The following is a 25,884-nucleotide window of genomic DNA, read 5'->3' as shown; positions in this document are numbered from 1 at the left end:
ATGCACAAGAGAGCTATCCTATTACTGTACAGATGGTATCACACTGTCAGTGCCATGCAGCCTGACTAGAATTCAAGACATTCTTAAAGTAAACAGTGACATGCAGCCTGACTAGATTTCAAGACATTCCTAAAGTAACTTGTTTCTTTAACCTGACCTTGTTTTATTCTTCCTTTAGTGGCTCTTAATTTGGTTTATCTACAAAAATTGAACTTACCTGATCATAAAGGTAATAGCCTAAAGGTTGCAATTTCAGAAACCAGAGGGATGAACATGATCTGGTTTTAACTATCACTTAAATAGATATTGTTACAAGAACTCCTGTGCTGATATATACAGACACCATTTCTATTGTAGCACTGCTCAAAATTTAAGCAAATATATTTCAGCAGCTCATTAAATAAAAAAACATGAAAAAGACCACCAAAACACAAGAAAAAGCCCCCTCTTGACAAGCATCATCTTCGTTTAGCATCAGTTCAGTTATCACCACACAGCTTGACAGTTTGTGTCTGGAAACAAGAGATTCATTTTCAGTTCTCTTCCCAAAGAAAATTATTTATAGAGAAAGAACCTGGAGAGTTTCTCTGCTACCATCCAGTGTCCCAGTGTGTCAGAACACAAGCTTGTCTGCCTTAAAGCACTGCCATAACACTTTCTTTCTCTGCCTTTGTAGAGAAATACACATTTGCACCTCTCTGTAGATTTGTAGAGCTGACTGCACTTTCTGATGAAAGGCAGAGAAGGTCCCACAGGCATCTCAAGAACTCTGCACATGACAGAAACATAAAAATACCCATCAAGCTAACAGTGGAGAAAGAAAGGAAGCATGACAGCAGACAAAATCCTAAAAAGACATCTAAGCTTCAATTCCTGCTCCTAAGGCGTTGAGTTCCTAGGATGCTTATCTCCATTAAACTCAGGCTTTCAGGAAATCACCCAAGCAGGCTGCTTGCAAAGCTTCCAGGTTCTGGGATTCACCAGTATCACAAAACCCTAGCAACTCACAGATGTAAGAAAACCTGAAAAGAGCAATTTGGAGACAAGACCAAAATCTACTATGATAATGAAGATGGAGTACATTTGCAATGCTGTGAAAAACAGTTTCTCCTGAGTTCTACTCAACAACTTCAAGAAAGACAGTCTAAAAGCCAGATTGCTGACCAAAAGTAGTGTTCCCTTCCTTGTTCTTCTGTTTTTCTTTGGCTTCCTCCCCTTCTCTTCATCTCATTTGTCCAAGGCTTATTGTTCAGTATGATAAGGGAGCAACTGGGGGTTCTTAAACATATTACACTGCTCCATGGGTTTCAGCCTAGGAAGATGGGACTGAAGTAGAAGAAAGGGCTGGAAGATGCAAAATGAGACTAACTTCTGGAATCTTTTATTTGTTAGGATGTGAAGATTGTTTCAGAAGCCAGAAGGCACGTGTACTGTCCAGGAAACATCCTGCTGCTATTTACACCATCACACATACCTTTCAAGGTAACTTTGTTAATATTATATCATAAGTATTCATAAATAATATTTTTTCCCATACGATGCACTTCAACTATCTTCTAAAATCAAGGAAATAAATCTAACAAAGTAAAACAAGAAACAAATGAGGCAGAGGCCATCATCTTCACAAAAAGAAAGACGCTTTCAAAACAGGAACAAGACACCAAAAGGCTAATAAAAGTTTATCATACCTAGATTGAAAATATTTTGAGCCCAGAAGCTAGGGTCACAGTGAAACTGGATAGTATTGTTAGTCACTGGTGAAGCATCACACCTTGCTCGGAGAAGATACCTTAGCCGATATGTAATCTAAAACACAAACAAAATAAGATTTTTATTCTCTGAGGCCTGAGTTACGTATCCAAACAGCATAAAACAAAACAGAAAACAACAACAAATATTCCCCTAAAAAAACACCCCAAAACCAGCCACCAACAAAAACCTTTAACAAGCCCCTAGAGAACTGATGTGAAAGACATTTTTCCAAGCTACAAATAAAATGTATTATCAATAACTTTCCCTTGTTCCTAAAGTAGTTTTAAAAAGCAATCAACTCTAGCCTAAAGAAAATTAATTATTCTTCCCTGTAGAAATTACATATCCTTTCACAAACTTGGACATCACACTCAATGACGTGAACTAGTTGCAAGTCAAACACAGATTTATGAAACTATTACTGGGGATCTTTTCCCCAAAACCTATGCTAGTCCATTCCTTTTTCTTTCAAAGAAAAGTATCTCATTCTTTTGGCAAAAATTATCACCACAGGTAATTTCCCTTTGTAATAAATTCAAGCTTTCTTGAAAGAGCCAAAGAATGGATTTTATAAACTTCTTCGAAAACCCTCAGATTCACAGATGTTTTCAGACTCTTCCAAATCTTTGGTTCCAAATGACTGGTCTATGAGTATGTTACAGAAGCGGAGTACTTTAGCAAATTCTCACTACTTACGTAGTTCCTAGAAAGAAAGGATTTTCTTGCATTTGTTTCACTAGAACTATCTAACACAGACACTAATTTTTTAGTAACACATTGCAGATACAGAAAAAACTTAAAAGTTGGACACTTATTTTTCTTGAATAATAGGTTATGTCTTGGAAAAGTTGAAGAGACATACCTGACAAAATCATCTTACCTGTTTAAAATTTATCTTTTACACAGGAATTATAAGAGCTTCCAGTTTACAAGTGATTTCTTTCCATTTTAGGCAGGTCAGTATTAGACCAGATACAAAAAGCATTTAGTGTGACTTGAGCTTTTTAACAACCATGGAAAATTTTAAGTGGACTACTATTTTGAATATAGATTTCACAGAATAGAATCATTAAGGTTGGAAGGGACCTCAAAGATCATCAAGTTCCAACCCCCCTGCCATGAGCAGGGCTCCCTACCACTAGACCAGGTTGCACAGAACCTCGTCCAACCTGGCCTTACAAACCTCCAGGGATGGGGCATCAACAACCTCCCTGGGCAACCCATTCCAATTCCTCACCGCCCTTATAGTGAAGAATTTCTTCCTAATATCTAACCTAAATCTCCCCTCTCTCAGTTTAAAACCATTACCCCTTGTCTTATCACTATCTTCTCTGATGAAAAGCCCCTCCCCAGCTTTCCTGCAGCCCCTTTCAAGTACTGAAAAGCTGTTATAAGGTCTCCCCGGAGCCTTCTCTTCTCTAGGCTGAACAGCCCCAACTCTCTCAGCCTGTCTTCATAGCAGAGATACTCCAGGACTTTGATCATCGGGATCCTTTCCAACAGGTCCATATATTTCTTGTGCTGAGGGCACCAGAGCTGTACATGGTATTCCAGGTGGGGTCTGACCAGAGCAGAGTAGAGGGGCAGAATCCCCTCCCTGGCCCTGCTGGCCACACTTCTTTTGATGCAGCCCAGGATGCAGTTGCTCTCTGGGCTCCAGCACATACTGGTGGCTCATGTTGAGCTCCTCATCTACTACCACCCCCAAGTCCTTCTCCTCAGGACTGCTTTCTAGTCATTTTTCCCCCAGCCTGTATTTGTGCCTGGGGTTGTGCAGGACCTTGCACTTGGCCCTCTTGAACTTCATGAGGTTGGCATTGGTCCACCTCTTCAGCCTGTCAATGTCCCTCTGGCCCTTGAGCTTAACATCCCTCACCAGCCCTTCCTCATTGGTGAGGACAAGGTCCAGCATAGCACCTCTCCTTGTTGGTTCCTCCATTACTCGGAAAAGGAAGTTATCATCCTAGGAACCTCCTGGATTGCTTGCATTTAGCAGAGTTGCTCTTCCAACAAATGTCAAGGTGGTTGAAGTCTCCCATGAGGACCATGGCTTGTGACTGTGAAGCTGCTCCTATCTGTTTATGTAGTGCCTCATCTATATTATCCTCCTGCTCACGCGACCTGTGGCAAATCCCCACCATGATGTCACCCTGGCCTTTCTTCCCCTTAATCTTAACCCATAAGCTCTCTGTTGGCTCCTCATCTGTCTCCAGGGAGAGCTCCATGCACTCCAGCTGGTCTTTGACATAGAGGGCAACACACCTACCCCGTCTCCTCTCTCTGTCCTTCCTAAAGAGTTTATAACCTTAGGATTTCTGTGTACGCTACCAGAATCAAGTATACTATGCTACAGAAATTCTAGTCTTTTGTCTTGTCACCAATACTGGTTGCACACAGTTCTTGTTCTGGTTTGCTCCATAAACTTCTCCTATGAGAAGAGGCTGAGGGAACTGGGATTGCTTAGTTTGGAGAAGAGGTGGCTGAGGGGAGACTTAATTGTTCTCTACAACTACCTGAAAGGAGGTTGTAGTGACGTGGGTATTGGCCTCTTCTGCCAAGTAAATAATGATAGGACTGGAGGAAATGGCCTGAAGTTGCACCACGTGAGGTTTGGATTGGATATTAGGAAGAATTTATTTACCTAGAGAGCAGTCAGCCACTAGAGCAGGCTGCCCAGGGAGGTGGTTGAATCACCATCCCTGGAGGTATGCAAGAAACATGTAGAAGTGGCAGATCAGGGCATGCTCTAGTGGACGTGGTGCTTTTTTCTAGGTTGACAGTTAGACTTGAGGATCTTAGAAGTCTTTTCCAACCATGACAATCCTGTGATTCTGTGCTTGTGCTCACACATACATCGCAGATGAACTCATGACAAGACTAACTACCTCCTGGAAGTAATAGTGGTAGTACCACTGTTTTGTTTGTGGTAGAGGACTAGGCTGGTAAACTGATGTCTTCCCACAAACTGTTTAGCATGCAATTTCCCTGAAGTACAGACATTGCCTCCTAGCTGTAGCTCTGTATCTAACTTGGCTGGGAATTCCTCCCTTCTAGTTTCAAGCACTTGGATATGCCAAAGCAGACCTCTCACATTCTCCTTTATGCATCATTGCTCAGGAACAAATGTTCCAGATGTCCACAGACAGGTTAGCTACTCAACTCCTAAAGAACACCAACTTTCAGCAAAAAATCAGGAGCCTACAGCTGATCTGTTCTTCTGAAAAATATTTATTTGCTGAGGTTTTATGGGCTAGATGGTCTTTTTTTTCAACTGCATAATATTTATAAGATTAAGACACCTGCAATATAACATAACTTCTCTTACTCACATAGCAGAAGTCTTTGAGGCAACACTAAACAATTATAAACAACATGACTCAGTTTGATGCCCTCTATTCAATTTAAAATTATGACTTGCTGAGGCAGTATAAGGCAGGCCAAATGAATTTAACTACTTGAAGTAAGTTGATAAAATTAAGTAATATTCCACTGACTGCTATAGCCTGCAGCACTTTTTTGGGAATCAAAAAAAAAAAAAAAGGAAAAACACACCACCAAAACCCAGCAATTCCAAAACTAAAGAGACAGATCCCACAGAACTCCCCAGTAGGTTCTCAACTAAGCAATGAGAAAATTAAGACAAAGATTTTTGATCCAGTGATAGGAGTTGGACAAAAACATGGTTCTCTCATCAGGCTAGCACAATGCTGGTAACTTCTGGACAAATCATGGGCAGCTTTTTGTTGGGTTTTTTATTATTATTTACTTATTTCAAGTCTTTTAGGATCTCTGTTCATCATGATCAGTCAGCTTAGTGAGACCACATGAACTCAGATCTTCAGTGTCAATATAGCACTAAAATTCGTAACTTTGCATGGACAAGCGAAAGTCTCGACTTCTATTTTATAGTTTTTTGAAGACCTTTAGTGGAAGATGAGTGACAGAACAAAGCAATAAAATAATTTTTACATTAAAATGCTATATGGGACCCTACAATGTATAAATACTATCTTCCTCTGAACTTGGAAGCAACAAGTACTGAAAAGAACCTTAACAATGATGTAGGACACAACAATGTTTTTCCTATTGTCTCATGACTTTGTGGTTTTCACTCCCTACTTCTGCAGATCTACAACAATGCTCTGGTAGTGTAACAGGAGAAAATAATGACCAGAGAGCTAAATTATTAGAAACATTATGTCTTCAAGAGAAAAACATGAAAAATTATATAAAAATATTGCTGTTAGTAGAAAGACATTAACACGTCTAACTCTCCAGTGTTATTTGCAATCATTTGAGTGCATACCTGTCTTAACTATATGCTCTATGTAGAGAGTTATCTCCCTGTCCTTACCAAGCGTTTGCTGTACAGCAGTGCTGTGCTGCTCCCACTGGAAACTGCCCATTTGGAAAAATTCATTACATGTTCCAGCTGTTTAGAGAGGCCTGCCACTTCCTGTTGTTGCTGCAGAAGTTTCATCCTATGCTCTTTTGCCAGAGTCTGCAAGTAGAAAAGCAGTTCCAGTTAGAGGGTTAAATTTACAGTTAAACAGGCACCAGCTTTTGTATTTGTAACTCAAAGTGATCAAGTATTTTCACTTAGCTCTTCTGAAAAGCACCACTCCTGCCCCGACTGCAGCTATCAAACAGAAAAGTCACTGTATCAGGACTTTCTGTGCAGATTTCCATTTTCTCTTAGGATATGTTTTCGTGTGTGTGTGTGTGTATATATATATATGTATGTATGTGCCTCTTTATACAAACACTCTTTTTAAAACACAATTGGAGATGGTATTTTCCCAGGTACCCATTCTAGACAATTCTCTCCTTTGACTTGCTATTGGATCCCTGAATCTATGAAAAATTCTGATAGAAGCACTTTTCATGCATGACACATACATAGAATTACGACTTGCAAAAGCATGGAGAAAGAAACAGGGCTCAGAGACAGCCCTGAATCACAAAGCAGGAAACACAGATAACAATTAGAAACAAAACAACAATTCCCAAAAAACCAAAACCTTCCTCCCCACCCCCACCAAAATCCCACTTGTTCAAATGGTTTGTGTGGGTCATTTCTCCATTTTGGAATTGCAATAGGACATGCACAAGTGGCAAATGCTAGAAATGGATTTTATCTCAACATGAATCCACACTAAAAATATTAAGACTGACATTTTTTATTCTTATGATAGAAATTAAATTACCTCCAACTGATGCAGTAGAGCTTTTCCCTTTTTATTTATTTCTACCATCAGTGTAAATATGGCAACTTTAATATCCTGTTCCACCTGCTTTTGATTCTGATTCACTTCAAGAATTCTGTAAGCAGACAGTATAGAAAATAATGTCCTTTAGCTCACAAATCCAAACCAATCAGCATTAAAAAACAACCCAACCTTCTACTCTGTTGCTGAGACTGCAGTATTTCTTGGTCATATGCACCAGTTATTAGATACACCATCAGATACTTATAGTCAAGAAAATGACTGGGAGAAATAGAAAGAGCAAGCATCAGTAAACTATGATAAAATTAACTTAACTGGTGGCAAAATCTAATGCCAAAAGTCTGTAAAATTCCTGACATCTGCCACTGATAAAAATTTAATGCTCATTGTAATTGGAATTATCGATTTCTAACTGTACAGCACATTTCTGGACCAGTCCACATCACTCAAAACTGCTTCAGTCTCATTTCCATCTAAGGTAGAATGGCGCTCCAGAAACAAAAACAATAAACAGATTTTCTAATGTAGCTGTCTCAACAATAGTGCTCGAACTTGTAACTGCAAAGCATAATCTTACATTGTGAAAACCATTACTGTTAAGATGCAAGGGAGAAAAACTACTCTGATACAGCAAAAGAAGAGAAGGGTGTTTGCTGGTGTGGTTTTTCTCCATCCCACCACCCTCAAAGACAAGAAAAGAGAAAGAAAGAGTTCAAGTTGCACTCAGCATCCCATACTGCATTGAATCTTCCTGGGTACTGCCTTTGAGCTCTGCTAAAGGAGCATTTACAAAGGCCAACTGCAGCACACACTTTTCTCCTAGGTTTGTAGTACCGAATAAAGCCCCAAGCATAAAAGTATTACATGAATCTTCAAATGTGTCACAAGCATTATGAAAACATGAGTCATAACCTTTCACTTTCTAAGAGAGATCTAGACTAAGGAAAGAAGTGTGCTGATGGTGGGGAAGAATGTAAGATTGCCTTCTACAGTCTTTATTGCATAAGTTGTTCTGTTGCACCCAAGCTACTGCTGCCCATTAAGTCCACAGGCTGAGCAGAAGAGTTACTTAACATAACCAAGCACATTAAACAGGCAACTTTCACCATGGCAAACTGAAAATTTTAGACAGGTACGAAATGCACTGATCTAAATATTTCAAGAAATTACACTGTATAGGTAAAGTTGCTCTCTATGTCAGTTTTAATCTCAACATTTGATACATACCTGTTTTGGATCTGCTTCCCTGTGTATTTTATGTACTTAGTCTTCTCCATCAATTTGGTGATTAGTGTCTCAATGATCACTTTCTGGTTCTGAAAAGCTTCTTCTATAAACTGGTACCTGTAGTAAAAAAGAGTGAGAATCTACACATGCAAAAGGTGTGATATACTTGCTAAAAAGCAGAGTGCCTTATAAGACTTATTTAATTGAAGAGAGATGCTGCTTAAGTCAAAAATTTAACTGTCAACATGGTAACATATGTCAGTAAATACTGATATATTTTATTTATAGTATATTTTAATTTACAGCATATTTCCTGTAATATTTTTTTTATATAATTTTATATAATTTAGGGTTTTCATAAATATGAAGGGACATTGCACGACCATGGCCTAATTTTAACAAAACAAAAATTAACGTTGTGCTGTAGTCATCACTTTGTAAGTGGAAGTGCAAGATAAGTATGTAGAAAAAGAAGGCAAAAGATTGCTGAGTCAGCAGAAGTCAGCAACATTTTAAATCAAGGAACTGAAATCACCAACAATTTGATGAAAAATAGAAGTGGCATGTTCTGAAAGGGATATAACTCCTAAGAAAAGGAGAATTGGAGAGTAAGACTGGAACTCAGCAAGAACAAGGTTTAGCCTGTTCCAAGGAGCAACAGTGGCCAACACTTCTCCACCTACTGATGTTCATCTGGTCAGGCAAGCAAGTTCTCTGGGTGGTTGCATCAGGTATAATGAGCATATTAATACTTAACCTAAGAGAACATCTGGCCCAGACCACTACTGTACCTGTTGGCCAGCAAGACTGTTTTGTACACAGAAGTTGTACATAAGCTTGCCTTTCAGCTTCTCTGGCCAGCAGATGACCAAAGAAAAGCAACCCAAAGATTTGAGTATGTTGTCAAAGCAGAGCCAAACTGTAGGTTTACTCTTACTTTTATTTAAAGGGCCCTTCACAGAAAAAAAAAAAAAGCCCATTTGCTCCATTCTGCAATTGTTTGGCAATGTTCTGTTATATAATCCTCTTGCTGAAAGACAAATAGAGAAATTACACAGAAGTGTGCAGTTGTGTAACACAGCCCCTGAGCTTTTCTAAGGACTCTCTGAAGAGCTGCATAGCAACAAACTGTCCAAATAACTTGACAGTGAAGTAAGGTCTTGTGCTTAAATCACCAGATTAAAAATTAGAAGAATTAGGTTTTATTCCAAATTATCACACAGTCATCAGTCACATTCTTTTGGATACAAACCTGAGCAAAAAATTTCTTTTTGCACTTTTTTCACCTGGCTCTGTTCACCCACACAGCTAAAGCTACAATCAACTTCAAGCTATTCTAAGTGAGTTGCATAAAACATACACTTTCTTTCAATACCTGTGCTCTTTGTGTTCTAGTAACTGACAGTCTCGGCAGGTCAGCTTGTCACAGGTTTCACAATACAACTTCAGCTGTTCCTTTTTGTGGTAAGGGCAAAACACAGGTCGCTGACTGGTCACACCAACTGCCTCTGTTGAATAAAGGAAGTTAAGGTAAATTTGCAGGTAAGGTAAGGAAGGTAAATCTGCAGATGACACCAAGTTGAGCAGGAGTGTTGATCTACCTGAGGATAAGAAGGCTCTACAGAGGAATGTGGATGGGCCAGGTTCAATTAAGACCAAGTGCCGGGTCCTGCATTTGGGCCAAAACAAGCCCATGCAACGTTACAGGCTTGGGGAAGAGTGGCTGGAAAGCTGGCAGAAAAGGACCTGGGGATGTTGACTGACAACTGGCTGAATAAGAGCCAGCAGTGTGCCCAGGTGGCCAAGGCCAATGGCATCCTGGCTTATATGAGAAATACTGTGGCCAGCAGGACTAAGATTGTCCTTCTGTACTGGGCACTGGTGAGGCTCAGTGTTCAAGTACTGTGTTCAGCTTCAGCTCCACTACAAGAAGGTCAGTGAGGTGCTCTGTGTTCTAGTAACTGACAGTCTCGGTTAACAGTTGGACTTGATGATCTTAAGGGTCTTTTCCAACCTAGTCGATTCTATGATTTTAAGATGTCAGTCCAGTCTCCTGAGATTACTAAAGATTTGCATTCTCCTATTTTTCCTTGCCATATTCCTCACCTAGATGGTATAAGTGTGTATCAGGCCACCTAATCAAGAACGTAACAGCTGTAAGCCCAAACTGCAACGTCACGCTCTTCATCAAACAAGAACCGAACACCCTCTCTCATGGAAAATGTCTAGAACCTATTTTATCATAACTTATTATAGCCTCAAAAAAGTATTTGCAAAAGGAGCAGCCAGTACTTTTGCAGATGCAAGAGACATTGCACAACCTGCAAGTTCTTTTCTTAAATGGAGATGAGGACATTGCTGACTTTGTTCATTACTGTATCTTCTTCCTTAGCCAAGCGGGTGAAAGGGGGTTTGACCACATCAACACACTAGAATTTAAAAGTTTAAACTATAAAGAATATAATAATCAGAAGTCACTAATGTCCCTTCAGGACATCATTCTAAATGGGTGAGAGGTCTCACTTCTGCTTCTAGTGAGCAAATACCAAAGAGCACAGGAAACACCATTAGATGATGAAAAAGACACCTGTTTTTTAAGCAGTTTAACCAACAAAGCCTAGTTCTTATGTCCCTGAGAACTGAGTCCATGAGGATTGCACTGTCTGTAACAAAAACTGGCTTCAGACTGCAGCAGATCAACAAGGTCTCTTCTCCATACCATTCAATTTTCATGAAACCTGGAAGAAGTAATTTTCAGATCTCTATCCTTCAGTCAAAATGAAAAGTGGGATACAGAATATTGTGTATATCCCCAAAGTATTATACTGAAAGCCACCCCTTTGAGCAATAAAGATTACAGAAGTGGAAGCCCACATTACATATAAAATTCACAGGACTAGATATGGTGGAATAAAAATAAATACAAATATTTATAGTAATGTATTTTTTAAAGTATATTTACAATATAAAACATACAAGCACAATGGACTTAAAATTGGTAGCATGTTTGTCGATATCCAATTTTGTTTATAATTGTCCTGCATTGTCACTAGAAGACAAGATACTGTGGGCATAAACTGAAACAAAAGAGGTTCTCAGTGAATAGAAGTACAGCCTTTTTTACCATGAGAATAGCCAAGATTTCTCAAGAGGCTGCACTGTACACCACACATCCACCCTTGTTGGTTCTCAAGGTCCAAATGGGTAAAGCCCTGAGCAACCTGATCTGATCTCACAGATGACTGCTTTAAGCAGGAGGCTGGAGTAGACGATCTCCTGAGGTCCCTTCCAACCTCAATGATCATAGATCCTACTGAGGAAAAACAACCCAATTCATAATATACTTCTGTTTTAATTTCTACAGCAAAATGTTTCAAACTTAAAATGTACTTGGCTAAAACATGAATTCTGGCATGCTTTATTGCTAATAGAGGATGCTTTATTGTTAGAGTGGTGAAAAAAAAAAATTTATTAGTGCCCCTTTTGCTGTGATACAGAACAATAAAGTTTGGTAAACCTCTAGAAAGACTAGATGCATAAATTAGTATTTTCTGCAGCTGATGATCTCTAAAGTCTAGACAATAATTTGCAATCATTCCAGTTGAAAGACAAAATCTATGTGTATTTATTGGTCTACAACACTTTATATAAAAATCACATGAAAAACCAGTCTGTAGGGTTTCTTATCACTATGCAGCATACCTGACAGGAAAACCTGTCAGAAAAACAGCTATCAAACCCTCAGCCAGGACAAAGTGCCCCTTTTCAATAGCTATGTTCTGATGCATCTAATGCTTAAAACAAAGTTTTCTCTTTTGTTACCTGCATAATTTAAGAGATCCACTTAGATGAGAGCAGCCAAAGAAACACCAGAATTTATTCAAATGTTTGCCTCCCTCCGCAATGAAACTGAAACAAGCAACTGAGAGGCAGGAAACTGTTCAAGCATGTCCACTGCCAACCAGAAAAATAACAGAGTTCCACCAATTAATATGCATCAAATGGTTATTTTGTAAGGAATCTGTGCTTTTACATTTACTAGGATTAAGGAACACAATTTTTGAAATCCATCATTTTAAAAAGAAATGTGGTGGTCTAATACAGTTTTCCAACACAGACACACATTCTTTGTAAAATTATAAATCAAGTGTGTTACCTGGAGATACTTCCTCTTTCTGTCTTACAGTATGATCTTTTGTGAATTTAACCCTCTGGTGAGCTCTGATGCAGGTCTTGCACAACCATTCCACACATTCCACACAAAAACCATGAGCTTCTGCATTGTCTTCACAGCTTGTGCAGACCTGACATGAGGAAGAAAAGGTAGCTATTGAAATCAATATGGACTATACATACAAGCTACTGGTCATACCTAATCAGTGAATTTTTACAGTTTTTTGAAAACAGAGAAATGAGAATGGAAAACTGCCTGAGGTACAGGAACACTATAAATAACTGTATAAAAGTAATTGAATGTGACTCTTCAAAGAAAGTGGTCATTTTGTCAGTGTTACTCTAAAACCTTTACCTAACATGACAGAAATCAAACCATTATTTTCTGCCCAACACTGCACACTTAGAAGCCATAAAATGTTTACTATGTACAGTATGCTCTTGTGAAATGTTTACTAAAGACAGAACAGAATCAGCGCTGCTCTGATTTTAGAAGCCTCCTTCAGCTCACACAGAAGCTTTAATTTTAGTTTCTTTTTACCTGCTTAGTTTCAGAGATACAAACAGTACTGAGCAGCAGCAGGGCTTTTCTCAAGAATCTCTGCATCATCACTTAAAGAGAGCATTCCAGTTAAGCTTATCAGTAAAGCTACCCTAGAACAGATTTGCAGCCAATGCATAATAATTTCAAACTGTGGCCTCTTAATTCCTGGGGCTCTTTGGACAACACCCAAGAGATTTGGGGGGGAGGAGGAAATTAAGGAAAACAAACCTGAGAACAGACCAAAATATCTCTGTACAGAGAGGAAAAAATTCCTGTGGATCCATAATTTGAACAAGCTGAAAACTGAATGATGGACAACACCTCCTGACTAGTTCATAACATTTTTAACACCCACTTTCCAGTGCCTCCCTCGTCACACCTTCAAGGGTTTTGGGTGGTAACTATAGTGAAAATACTTATGCAGATAGTTGTTTAGGTAACTAGCATCTATTTCTATTTCTGTCAACATTTAGTACAGTGCAAACAAAGGCCTCAAGATGTCTGAAGACATCTCTATCTTACAGATCACAGTGATAGAATTCTGCTAGAAAGAGCAACAAGGAAAAAAATTTAGATTTTAGTTTAGTTCCCAGTTTGGTAAAAAAAAAAAACAGCTTCTGTATCCGCACAAGATAAACATAGATTAAGTTATAAAGGAAGCAAATATTTAGCCCCTATGCAGATACATAATACATATGTAGAACTATGTCCCAGTTCAAGGAAAAGAGGAAAATCAGCACAAAACTTGCCTTAGGCCATATAGCAAGTTACTGACAGAACTCGAATTTGAATATAGGAGTTCCAGATTCCCAATGCTGTGCTTATTCTTCTGGATCATGTTGCCTCTCAAAGCAAGTATCTTCTGAGAAATGAAGTTACAACACAAGGGTTGTTGACCCCTCTTGCTGTCACTTGTCGTTTGAAGCAGTTCCTTTTCATTAAAGGACCTGCAAAGGAGAAAAAATTGGGCTTGTGCCCTTTTTTCTATTTGTTTACAAGAAGGCCTGGAAGGTTTTTTTTTTAAATTTTTAATTTTTTTTTTAATCTTTCACTTAGTTTTGTTGTTTCACAACAAAAATTCTAGTCCTATCCAGACTGGTTGACTAGGGAGAAATATCCAAGTCAGGACATTATTAGAAAGTCAAGAAAATGTAAGTAAAGCAGTTAAAGGAAGTTAACTGTAATCAGGAAATGGAACATTTTTACTTGCTCTTAACCCTTAATCTCAATTACATTTTTGGGAAAAACAAAAACAAACAAAAAAAAATTACTTAAGGACCCAGCACAGCTTCTTGAAAAAGAAAAAATCAGAATGAGCAAATATCACTGAGACATTACTTCAACATTACATTTTCTCTGGCAGAAGCTCCCATGTAAGAAATTCCCTCCCTTCTCCTTTACCAGCTGGCTCCTCCTCAGGTGTGCCAAGGCAACCCTCTGCAAGACTGTGTGGTAAAACCGGTTTGATTGCATCATTGTAGCCCAAGGACCAGTTAGTTCCATTAGCACTGCTGACTGGGCAGTGAACTACTGTAGGTCAAGAAAGCAGTTTTTAAATCAGTCTTATTGCCAGAGAGGTATGATCGGCCTCTGACCCCAGATACCCAGAGGAGTTTTTGCAAGATAGAAAGGAGGATAAAAAGATTGGATAATTGTTTGTCTAGTGCAAAAAACCCAACAGTGAAAATAAAATAAGGAAAAAACAGCTTTGTAAGTCAAAGAAGCAAAGGAACAGAACTCCTCCCGGCCCCCAAAAGCCTTTCCAGGTCACCTTTAACAAATATAATCATATAAACTTATTAACTACCAGGGCATTTAAGCAAGTTCAAAAGATTTCTGAAGTTATTAATTCCTCTTAGATTTCAAGTTCTTTGCCTGTTTTCTTTTTTCAATATGCTTCTTTTTTTTTTTTTTTTTCAACTGGTTTGCCCTGCCATGGTTGAAATTAGATTAAGATTGTGATTCAATAACCAATTACCGGGTGCTACCAAATGAGCTGAAGCTCCTTCTTTGAGGTGCCAAAAATAAGTATTCCAACTTCATACACTTCAAAACCACCAAGTGGAAGAGACAGCTTTCTAAAATTTTTCATAGACATCATAAACTCACGCTGCCAAAATACCTATGGCTTCTAGGTAGAAAGTAGATTTAATTCTACCCACTTCTTATTTCAAATATGCATTTTCAGATATAGCTTGGATTTTGCTAGCACTCCTTCTTATTAGAATAAGTCATACAGTTAAAGTACATGGAAGTGCAATTACGGCAAATATTTGCTATATGCTTACAAAACCTAAAACTTACTTCACCCTTACAGTTGTCTCATACAAGCAGTGCTACACTGATTTCAAAGAAAACTCTCTAGTTAACCTGTAAGCCTTTATTCTGGTTAGACAGATATTTATTTTTAATTGAGTTTTCCTTGTAATTATATTTAATTCAGTTACTAGTTTCAGTATTTATAACCCCGGGAAGCATTCATTCAGCCTTCATTCAAATTTGATTAAATTACTCAGCATGTTGCAGGTAAGTACTATTTTTTCTGTTGTACAAGCTTGTATATTTAAGATTTACTTGCAAGAGTTGAGGTAATACAGCAATCTTTCCAGCAACTGTGTTAGCTAACCACTCTTCCAATTATATATACTTTGAGTATTAAAGAGATTAATTAAGCAAGTAAAGGCTTCCAAGTTTCAGTGGAAGAGACCAAAGTAGTCCAGAGGAATATTCAGTAAATTAACATTCCAAAACTTCACCAGTGTAAAGTTAGATGCAATGGCTTCCCCTGTTGGATCCAAAAAACATTGATACTAATAGTTCTGTAACCGTTGCATGGCACATACAAAAGCATCAGAGACAGCACCAGTCTTTTGGAACATTCTTGCCTATATGTAACTCTATATGAACCAGATGCTGATACCTCAAAATGTATGAGCCCTGACCAAGGTATCTTCCTTTCCCAAACATCCCATCAATAGCTGTCTCTCTTCAAAGACCAACAAAACCATATTATGACTTAAGTCTATTACCCGCTGTCCTAAACCTATTCCTTTAAAAGACGTTTTGGCCATGGCTACAGCTTTGAGAAGTTATTTTGCATCCAGGTTCTTCTTTGGAAGAATACATGGTGGCTACTCTGGCACCATACAAAAATAGAGAAACGTTTTGCTCTAAATTGTTCTTATTGTTTTATTATGCCGGTCAGACTTGCTGTCTTAGTATCCAGATCTACTGTAAGATCTAAACTCGTAACTTGTTTTGTTACTACATTCCCGGTATCTCACATAAAACTCCAACTGCTCCTCATCCCTCCTACAACATTTAAAGCTCTCAGGTCAGTAACTGGTAAAGATAAAGGAAGTGTTCTAAGTGTTCTCACCATCAAAAGGTATTTTTTAGTATGTGTTGTCTTATGGCCACAGAAGATATGAGAATTAGGACCTAGACTAAAATGCACTACAGGTTCAGTATGCTGCAGCAATGCCAATGTTATCACTACGATCTTCTCGTCTGCATCATTCTCACACTTTTCATTTTTACTTTAATAGTTTTGTACAAGCATGAAACAATTTTCTTCTGTTAAGTTTCTAAATTTCATTTTTACTTTCTTCTCTTTGGTTCCTAAAGTTCTCTCACTTCTCTACATTATTAAAATTAAGCTTTTGCTTCAGTAACATCTCTTGGGATAGAAGCTCCTTTCCACGCACTCTTATGCATCAAGTATCATCAATTTTTATTTTCAGACTTCTTTTCAGCATTCAGTAATTTTTGCTAAGCCTTTCAAGAAATCATGATGTAACAAAAATTATAAAAGATCTATTCTTTGCTAAGTATTTATGTCCTAGATGGCCACAACCTATAATGATTACTTTTCAGAAAGATCACAGCTGCATTTCCCATTAGTCTCTCTTCTGGAAACTTTTCTGTGCTACTAGCCAGCAAAAAATCCTTCACGTTCTCTTTAACACCAGCAAGGAAAGCCCTTGTGGAACATATACTAGGTAGTTTTACACCTTCTTTATGCTTACTTCTTTTGCTCTTGAAGCCTTCAGTAAAAATCGCTAGAAAGCACAGCTGTGTAAGAAAGGGTACTGAACTGCTAAATCAGGCTCAGATACAGTAAACATGATTTTAGATAAATGGAGGGCATTTTAATGAATTCCAGTTATTTTTCTTATCCCACAATGCCAGGCTCCATGATACACCATTCACTCCTGCAGTTTAAATTAAATGTGCTAAACAGTATTTTAGCATTATTACCATTTTAAACCTGAAACAACCAAAATTTAATTTGGAAGTTGTTTGTTTTGGGTTTTTTTGCAGTCATAAATATGGATCAGTGGTTTTAATCACAGCATCACTTGCACAGAACCCATGGCTTGCCTGGAAGTCTAATTTCTTAAACATCCTGCTAAAGCTGTTGAAGTACCAAAGCCAAACTGAGACAGTTCTCAGCAGAAAATTTCTAGAAAATAGCCAGGTTTTGACAGAATTTGGATGATCTCCAATTTATTTTTTTCCTGCAAGGCACAGTCTCTTTTCCATTTTATTTCCTCTGGTCTGTTGCCTATTTTGCTACTGGCAATTTTTCTTTCTTTTCAATTGGCTCCTTCAAAGGCAAAACAAGATAGACTTACTAGAAGGACACATCATCTTTAAACCTTATAATAATTTCCCTTGAATAGGGCACTGATCTGTTTAACCATTATTGAGTTACTGATCGCTTTGTAGAAAGGCGTAGTGGTTTTTTATAGTTTCAATGTCAAAGTAAAAAGGAACGTCCAAAAAGCTTCATCACGCCAAAACAAACCTATTCAAACAAAACAGGAACTGCACAGCATTTGTTTCCAAGAGGCACTAAGTAGGTATCTAACAACAGATGAACACTACTCTGCTGGTTTAGCAAACTCTGCTGGTTTGCCTTCAACTGCTGCAGAAAGTATTCTGAGTTTAGCTGAACTCAGACAAGCTTTCTAAACTGCAAGCCTGTGTTTTTTTGTTAGGAAGAGAAAGAAACAAATAGTAAGATGGATGTCTGAGAAGGGAACTTAAGGAAACACAAATGCTTTGAAGAAACTCCCTGACATTTGCTCACACCACTCAGTAACAGATTATTCCAAACCAGCTGCTGAAATATGTGGAAATTCTCTTTGTCTCTTTCCAGCAGATCAAGATCAGAAGGTTAAAAAAATCTCCCTCAACTCCAAGGAATTGTCTGACTATTCCTGACATTAATGAGTTTGTTGGATGCTCCAACTTTCAATACCCTACAACCCATTGAAGTACACCCAATTTTACATTACAACGGCCAACCTCAAGAATATAAGGAACCCTTCTTTAATTTGCAGTTTCTTACCCAAGCCTCAAAGGCCTCAATTCCCCACTTACCTTTCACAGAAAGCGGGAAAAAAAAAAAATGGGAGGAAGGAGAGGAGGGAGGGGAAAATAAAAAATACCTTTTAATAATAAAATTTAAAAAAAAAAAAAAAAAAACTGACCCTCTTGCTTGATAACTGCACTCCAGCTATCTAGTGTCATGTTTTGTCAGTGTTGAGATAAGAGCAATGATGTTGATTGGACTAGAGGATTCCATTTTTTATTGAGGTCTCTTGATACAAGTGTTGTTTGGGTCTCTGATTCAGCTCACTTCAAGTGCCCAGTCCAAAGTATAGATAAATTCCCATTCTCACACCTATTCCTTGCTTTTATCTTTTGCTATCACAATGCAATTATGTATTAGCAATCAAAAATAGCTTAGAATAAGATAACCACCTTCTTCACATGCGTTTTCATAAATTTTAACTGATTTTCTAAAGTAGCTACCCCATGTGATGACTAAGTACTTGAAGTCTTTTCCTCCATATGAACAGCAAAAAGGCCACATAGAAAGAAGCCAAGGATATGCATACACATCCAAAAGGTGTTAACTTGATTACATGTTAATGCACTTACCTGATTTGATTTCTCTACTGTGCTACTGGGAACCTCTGTGGTATCCTTCACAAAAAAGTTATCTATGATGTGTCTCTCTGCACATTCCTGACCACAAATTGGACAGCGGATAACACCGACTGGGGGAAAAAAAAATATCTGATTATGCTTGCATAACTTAAGATATATCAAACAACTTCAAAGACAGCTTGTAGGGATAAATATACTTTGAAAGAATGTTTTAATGCCTTCCAGTCAACAAGGTGTAAGTAAAAAAGAAGGTAATTCTTATTTATCGCCTGTAACCTTTACCTGTTACTCCCTGATCATGTGTCTTCTTTCAACCAAGGTCAAGCACCTCTTTGTTTCAATCCTATAAAGAATTTGCCTTAATCATAAAGAAAATTAATTCCTTTTCTCTAAAGGGAACATATATATGCAAGGTTCTCTCTCTTCTCTCTTCTGCAAGACGTGTATATTCTGAAACAACAACATATTTAAGACTCCTGGTTGAAGAAAGAGCAGAGAACCAGTAACTCAAAGGAGTTAAACACTTAATACCTTTCTTAAGAGAATAAAAACTACAAAGTCAACTTCCAAACTTGGGATTCAACAGTGACTAGACTAGACTGAAATGGAAAAGATATATATAAACATTTTAAACACCATTCCTAGGTGCAGCAAAAAGAAAGTCTTTCTGGCACTGAGGCTTGCTTATCCAAGAAAAATCTCTGAAATGCTAGATATTAACATCTTGATTTAAGAAAATTATCAATCATTACCACACACACACACACACAAAAAAAAAAACAACACAACTGAAAGTATGTTAGGCTGAAATAATCACTTAAGATGTGGAAATCACTATGCTTAGTCTACAGCCCAATAGTCATCCAAGTCCATACTGAGATAGACTCTAGACCTACAGCTGCTACTTGAGAAGAGACATGATTTTAGGGCCTTAAAAACGATCAGAGGCACCACTTAACCCAATGAATTTAACACCAGTACACACCACTTGCACATTTAACAAAATCAGCAAGGGCTTAATACTGTTCCTGTTTCACTTTTTACAGTAAAATGTAGTAGTACAGAAACCACTAAGTTTTTCCCATTCTGCATAACTTAATCCCTTATTCTAAGTGCTTCATACAAGATTTAAGTAACTTTTTAATAATGTTCTTCTAATACACACTAGATACCTAACTTCCCAACCCACTATAAAGCAGTTCTCTAATCAAAGTCAGTCAGTTTTACTGAATTAGCTCTTTATTCTGGAAATGTAACCAGCAGATTTTCACTTGTGTACAAGTCACAGAACCACAGAATGGCAGGGACCTCTGGAGATCATTAAGTCCAACCCAACCTCCCCCCTGCCAGACCAGGACCACCTAGGGCAGGTCACACAGAAACACATCTAGACAGGTCTTGAAAGTCTCTAGAGAAGAAGACTCCATAGCCATTTCACTCTCACCTGAAATGCTAGGACACTCAGTCCAGTTTTATTGTAATTGCCATTTTGTCAGTCTGCATTTCAATACATATTTGTGCAGTTTTGTTTGATATATAAATTCTGTATTTTGGTTAAAAAATTGGTTATGTTTTTTATACCATCATCATGAAGGATAATTAAGAAATCCAATTCTGGTATGAAAAGTAGTTAATAGAACTCCAAGTACTGAATTTCCCCTTTTATCAAGCAAAACAATTTACCACAGTCAAGAGTAAACAAATTTTCTAATACTCAAGTCACATACTTGCTGAAAAAGACTATTTCTTACATTTTTCAACAGTGCAGATTACAAAGTGCCCTCTGTTCCCTTGCTGCTCATTCTTGACCCTGGCAGAGCACAATGCTCTAGGCCCGCACAGGAGACTGAGTCAATCTCTGCACGTGTTTGAGAGCAGGGTACAGACAGAGAATGAGACTGGCAAACTGACTCAGACATGGATATATTTCTCCTGCTCTCCCAGGCTTGACCTTCAGCCTGACATCTGCTTACTGACCAAATGTTTACACTGAACCAATGTGAGAAGCAGCACTGAGGATGGAAAGGGGCCAACACTGCCACTGTCCAGCCTTAAATCAAGGTTTTCTTCTGCAACTGAGTGTGGGTAAGTTTGCTTTTGTTATAATCCTGGATTGATGACTGCTATACAAATCAGTTTTAAACCAGATTTAGTAAACTTCTGAATGATGTATTTAAGTAAAAACACCTAATATAATGATCTGAACATAACTGTTAAAAGTCAGGTTACACTCTTGTGTACACAGGTGGCAACATAGGCCTTTTGGGCACAAAATATTAAAACACGATATAGCTAGGCAGCATTCCTTTCAGGTCCTTATCCACTATTCTTAATGTATCCAAGGCTCTTTCAGTAATGTACTGAATTATATAAACCACATGATGTCTTCTCCTCTCCACTCTCCAAGTGGGAAATGGAAGGGGCAAGCAGAGTGCTCTGTGCATGTGGTTTTTCATGCCTGTTGCATTTTAAGAAAATGGACAAACAACACCACCTAAAGAATTCATGTAGGTTCATGTCAGAACTTCAATCTAGCCACCTCAGACACTGTCACACAGATATGCTGCACATTAGCACTGGAATTTCTACCCACATTCCTTAACAGGAAACAAACAGTACAGTGGAGTGCACCATCTGATCACCCCACAGTCCTACAGAAAACAGTGAGGAGCTGGAAGTTCACCAAAACCCAGGTAACTAAGAGACATTAAGTTATTGAGAAGGAAAAACGTGGTTTACTGTGAACCTAAAATTCAGAGCTTGCTATGGGAAAACAGAGACAGAAAAGACAATTACTATTTTGGAATTAAACTGAAAATATGGATAAATATGAAAACAATGTATAAAAACTAAAAAAAAAAAATGTTGGCTGTATTCAAGTAAAGACACTAATTTAGCAAAGATCATGGACAAACGCATTTCTGTTTCAACATTAGCATTTCTACTTATGTTATCATGGTCACCTGTTATAATTAAGTAGTAAAGTTTTATTTGGAAATAGTAATTTTCCAGTAAACTCTGACTTTGCAATACTAGTTAGAGAATGCAGCTGTTTGTATAAAATCATAAAACTAAACATAGGCCAGTAACTTAGTTTCTATTAATCCAATATAAATTGTACAGTTCTCAGACATCACAGATCGGATGGAATTTAAGTCAGTTCATGTTATTTACGTTGCTTACAGCCAAAAAAATGTATCAGCACAATCCCAAGAGCACACATGTAAATGTCTGGCTGAAGAGTTATGAACATGAAATACTGGGAACAGGAAAGTTACTGGGTTTGCTGTTTCTGAAAATGACACATGAACACAAATTTTTGTCATGTGCAGAGTCTTCTAATTCTAAAAGATATGGTTCAGTAACACAGTGCACTGGGTTTACATGTCCAGATTTTGATAATCAGGGGTGAGGGAGAGCTGCAGGTGTCCTCTCTGAGAGGACACCAGGCACTGCCCCCGTATCAGAGAGCCAATTCCAGCCAGCTCCAAGATGAACCCACCGCTGGCTAAAGCTGAAACCATCAGTAATGCGGGTGGCACCTCTGTGTACAAGTTTAAGAAAGGGTGAAAAAACACTGTGCAACAGCAGCTGGGAAAAAGTAAGAAAAAAGTGAAATAGCTCCACAGAAACCCAGGTCAATGAAGGAGGGGGGAGAGGTGCTCCAGTCACCAGAGCAGAGATTCACCTGCAGCCCATGGAGAAGACCATGGTGAAAAAGATTGTCCCCTGCAGCCTGTGGAAGGCCACATTAGGGCAGATATCAACATGCAGCCTGTGGAGGACCTCACACTTCAGCAGGTGGACATGTACTGAAGGAAGATGCAGTTTGTAGAAAGCCCATGTCAGAACAGGCTCCTGGAAGAGCTGTGTCCCATGGTCACGTGCTTATGCAAGAGGAGATTTTCCAACAGGACCTGTGACCTATGGGAAATCCACACTGGAGCAGCCTTTTCCTGAAAGACTGCACCCCATAGCAAGGACCACACTGGAGCAGGTCTTAGAGGACTGTATCCCAGGGGAAGGACACCATACCGAAGCCAGAACAAGTGGGTGGAGGATGGAGTGGCAGAGAGGAACTTTTATGAACAGACACCATTCCACATCCCTGCTCCCCCACCACCGGAGGTTAAGTCAGGAGCAAAGGAGGGAGGTTAAAGAGAGGTGTGAGGGCAAGAATTTTTTTTTTTGTGTGTGTGTGTGTGTGTGTGTCTCTTCATCCAAATAATTTAATGGGCAAGAAATTAATCTTTCTCGCTGTGTTGGGTCTGTGTGGCAGGGCTTTGGCAGTGGGTGAGGGGCCACAGGGGTGGCCTCTGTGAGAAGCTGCAAGAAGCTCCTCTGGCACCAAAAACCTGGACCAAAAGTCTTGGCCTCTGGCCAAGGCTAAGCCCATCAGTGAAAGTGTTAACACCTCTGCAGATGACTCATTTAAGAAGGGTAAAAGGAAACTTCCAAAGGAGCTGCAGCAGAGAGGGGTGAGATGGGAGACAAACATCTATGCAGACAACAAGATCAGTGAAGAAGGAAGGGGAGGACTTGCACCAGAGCAGAGATGCCCTTGCAGCTTGTGGTGAGAATGTAGACTCAGAGCAGAGATGCCCTTGCAGCACATGGAGGATCGCTGTGGGGCAGATACATAGACCTGCTACCTGTGAAGGACCACGGTGGAACAGATGTGGACATGCAGCAGTGGAGGACCCCACACCAGGGCAAGTGACTGTGCCCAAAGCAGGCCATGACTCCATAGGAAGCCTGTGCTGGAGCAGTCTATTCCTGAAGGACTGCACTTCATGGGAGCGACTCCTGTCTGAGGAGCTCATGAAGGACTCTCTCCTATGGGAGGACCCACATTGGAGGAGGCAAAGAGCATGAGAAGTCCCACCCCTGAGGAGGAGGAAGCAGCAGCAGAAAACAACGTGTAACAAACTGACCACAAACCCCACATCCCCCTGTGCCACTGGCGAGGAGGAGAGAAATCAGGAGCAAAGTAACTTCGGCCCAACAAGAAACAAGTAGTGGGAGAAGGTGGGGTTTTTTTTAAGATCTGGTTTTACATCTCATCATCCTATTCTGTTTTGTAACAAATTTAATTGATTTTTTTTTCTCCAAGTCAAGACTGTTTTGCCTGTGACCGTAACTAGTAAGTCATCCTTCCCTGCCTTTGTCTGTTTTTGTTACATTGTTTTCCTCCCCCTCCCAGCAGGGAGGAGTGAAGAAGCAGCTGTGTGGTGCTTAGTTGCCAGCTGAGCCTAAACCATGACACTCACCTTGAATCTTGGTTTGCCCATGATGGCAATGAGTAAGTGATCTCCGTGGCTATATCTGTCCCATTGAAGGGGAGGAGAGTAAGAACAGCTTGGTGGGCATCTGGCCACCACACAAGTCTTAGAGAGAGATCTTACTTCTTTTCTTGGTATTTTCTCATTGCTTGGTTGGTTTGGGGGTTGTATTTTGTTGGTTTGTTTAAAGCTAAATGCTTTAACTAGAATTCTGTCTTGGTTGATATGAGAAGTGAAATGGATCTGAAATAAATACTTATTTGCAGGTTTTATATAGAGAAGACAGTGCTCTGTCACAGTGCAGTCTTGAGAGGTGGAAAGAATACTCAACCTTGTGTCAATTACAAGATCTGTACCACTTTGGAGGCCTAAGCCAGTTTAGAATATTGCTAACCATAGAGATCTTATGCTTCTTTATTTCCCCAAGTGAAACAGAACTCAGAAGACTACTGAAAGTGTCATTGTCCTCAAACTAGTCTACTAGATGACACCATATACTTCAGTAGCTTAAAAGAAATTTTATTTAAAGAATGGAAGGAAAACTCAGATGTGTGCTAGAGTCTTTTGGTATCATCAATAAAAATGGAAACAGTGTACAATAAATATCAGCATATTAATGAGTTGACAGCTTTAATAGATTACTACCTCTAGCTCAAATAATTTTATTTATAATAGATTTTGAATATACAGTGATGATTTGATACAGAAGTCACAGACATGGACTGAAGCCCTTTTCTCCTATTAATTTTTCTAGTATAAAGGCTTAACCCAGACAGTTGACAAGCATCCTCTCCCAGGTCCAAACGTAACACTGCTCACTAAGGATTAGTGCTCTCCCCAGCCTATTAACAGACCTGATAAGAGTCTAAATTTGACTTCGTTTGGTGCATAAAGTGTCAGGACGGTTTAAAGTCGTAACTGACAAACAGGATCAAGACAGATGGCTGAAGCAAACACAAGAGCACACACAAAAGTTTTTTGCTAACAAGCCAACAGGTGCTGTAGCAAGCAATTAACACTACCTTTTTTGAAAAACTAAAAGGACAATGGTATTTCCCACAGACATTTCTGCTCTTCAAAGAGTTACAATACTGCAAAGAAAGAAGAAATGCAATACAAAGGCAAGTTTGTATTTTCTTACTACATTCCATGTAAGTATTTCTTTTAGATGGTCATTTGTACATCTTTTCCTCATAAACATTTAATTACATTTCAAAATGTTCCTTAAGCATGCATAGAATGCAATTCTTAACCTCTGAATTATTTAACATTTCCTCCATCAAGTCCCTCTGCAAGATGCTTTCCTATTGCTACAATGAATCGAACTTTTTTTTTTAAAAAAAAAGGGTTTGTTTGAAAGGGTTGTGTTTTTTTCTAGAGTTTGGAAACAATCATGCAATAGCTTTCTAACCATGCTTAATTTTATTGCCAACACTTCCTTCCTCTTGGTCCAAGACACCTGCTTCCTGAATTGTGCTGCAGTTTACTTCAGTGCTTTCTAGGCTAGGAACTCTAGCTCTTATACTATGGTCTGCTCAAGAAGATTCAGATTTCGTGTAGAAAGATATTAAAAGCTGTGTAATTCATTTCCTTATATAAATTGGTAAGGAAAATAACTAATCCTCTAATGAAACTATAAGAGAAGTATCAAAGTCATTGAATAGTACAGAAGTCATCAAAACAAGAACCACATCATTGCTTTAGAGGAAAAAAAAAA

General features: G+C 38.7%; 1 protein-coding gene across 1 annotated transcript in view; it reads right to left on the bottom strand.

Annotated features, from left to right (window-relative positions):
• The window catches only part of TRIM24 (tripartite motif containing 24), a 62,573-nt gene that overhangs the window by 17,413 nt on the left and 19,276 nt on the right, over positions 1-25,884 (bottom strand). The window contains 7 exon segments of the mRNA XM_051639832.1: positions 1,689-1,806; positions 6,107-6,253; positions 6,960-7,074; positions 8,208-8,324; positions 9,583-9,715; positions 12,364-12,511; positions 18,877-18,995. Coding sequence (XP_051495792.1) covers positions 1,689-1,806; positions 6,107-6,253; positions 6,960-7,074; positions 8,208-8,324; positions 9,583-9,715; positions 12,364-12,511; positions 18,877-18,995 — 897 coding nt within the window.

This window comes from Apus apus, chromosome 1 (genome assembly GCF_020740795.1).
Source record: "Apus apus isolate bApuApu2 chromosome 1, bApuApu2.pri.cur, whole genome shotgun sequence".
Classification (NCBI taxonomy): domain Eukaryota; kingdom Metazoa; phylum Chordata; class Aves; order Apodiformes; family Apodidae; genus Apus; species Apus apus.
Note: the sequence above shows the minus strand (reverse complement) of the source record. Positions and strands in the feature narration are given on the sequence as shown.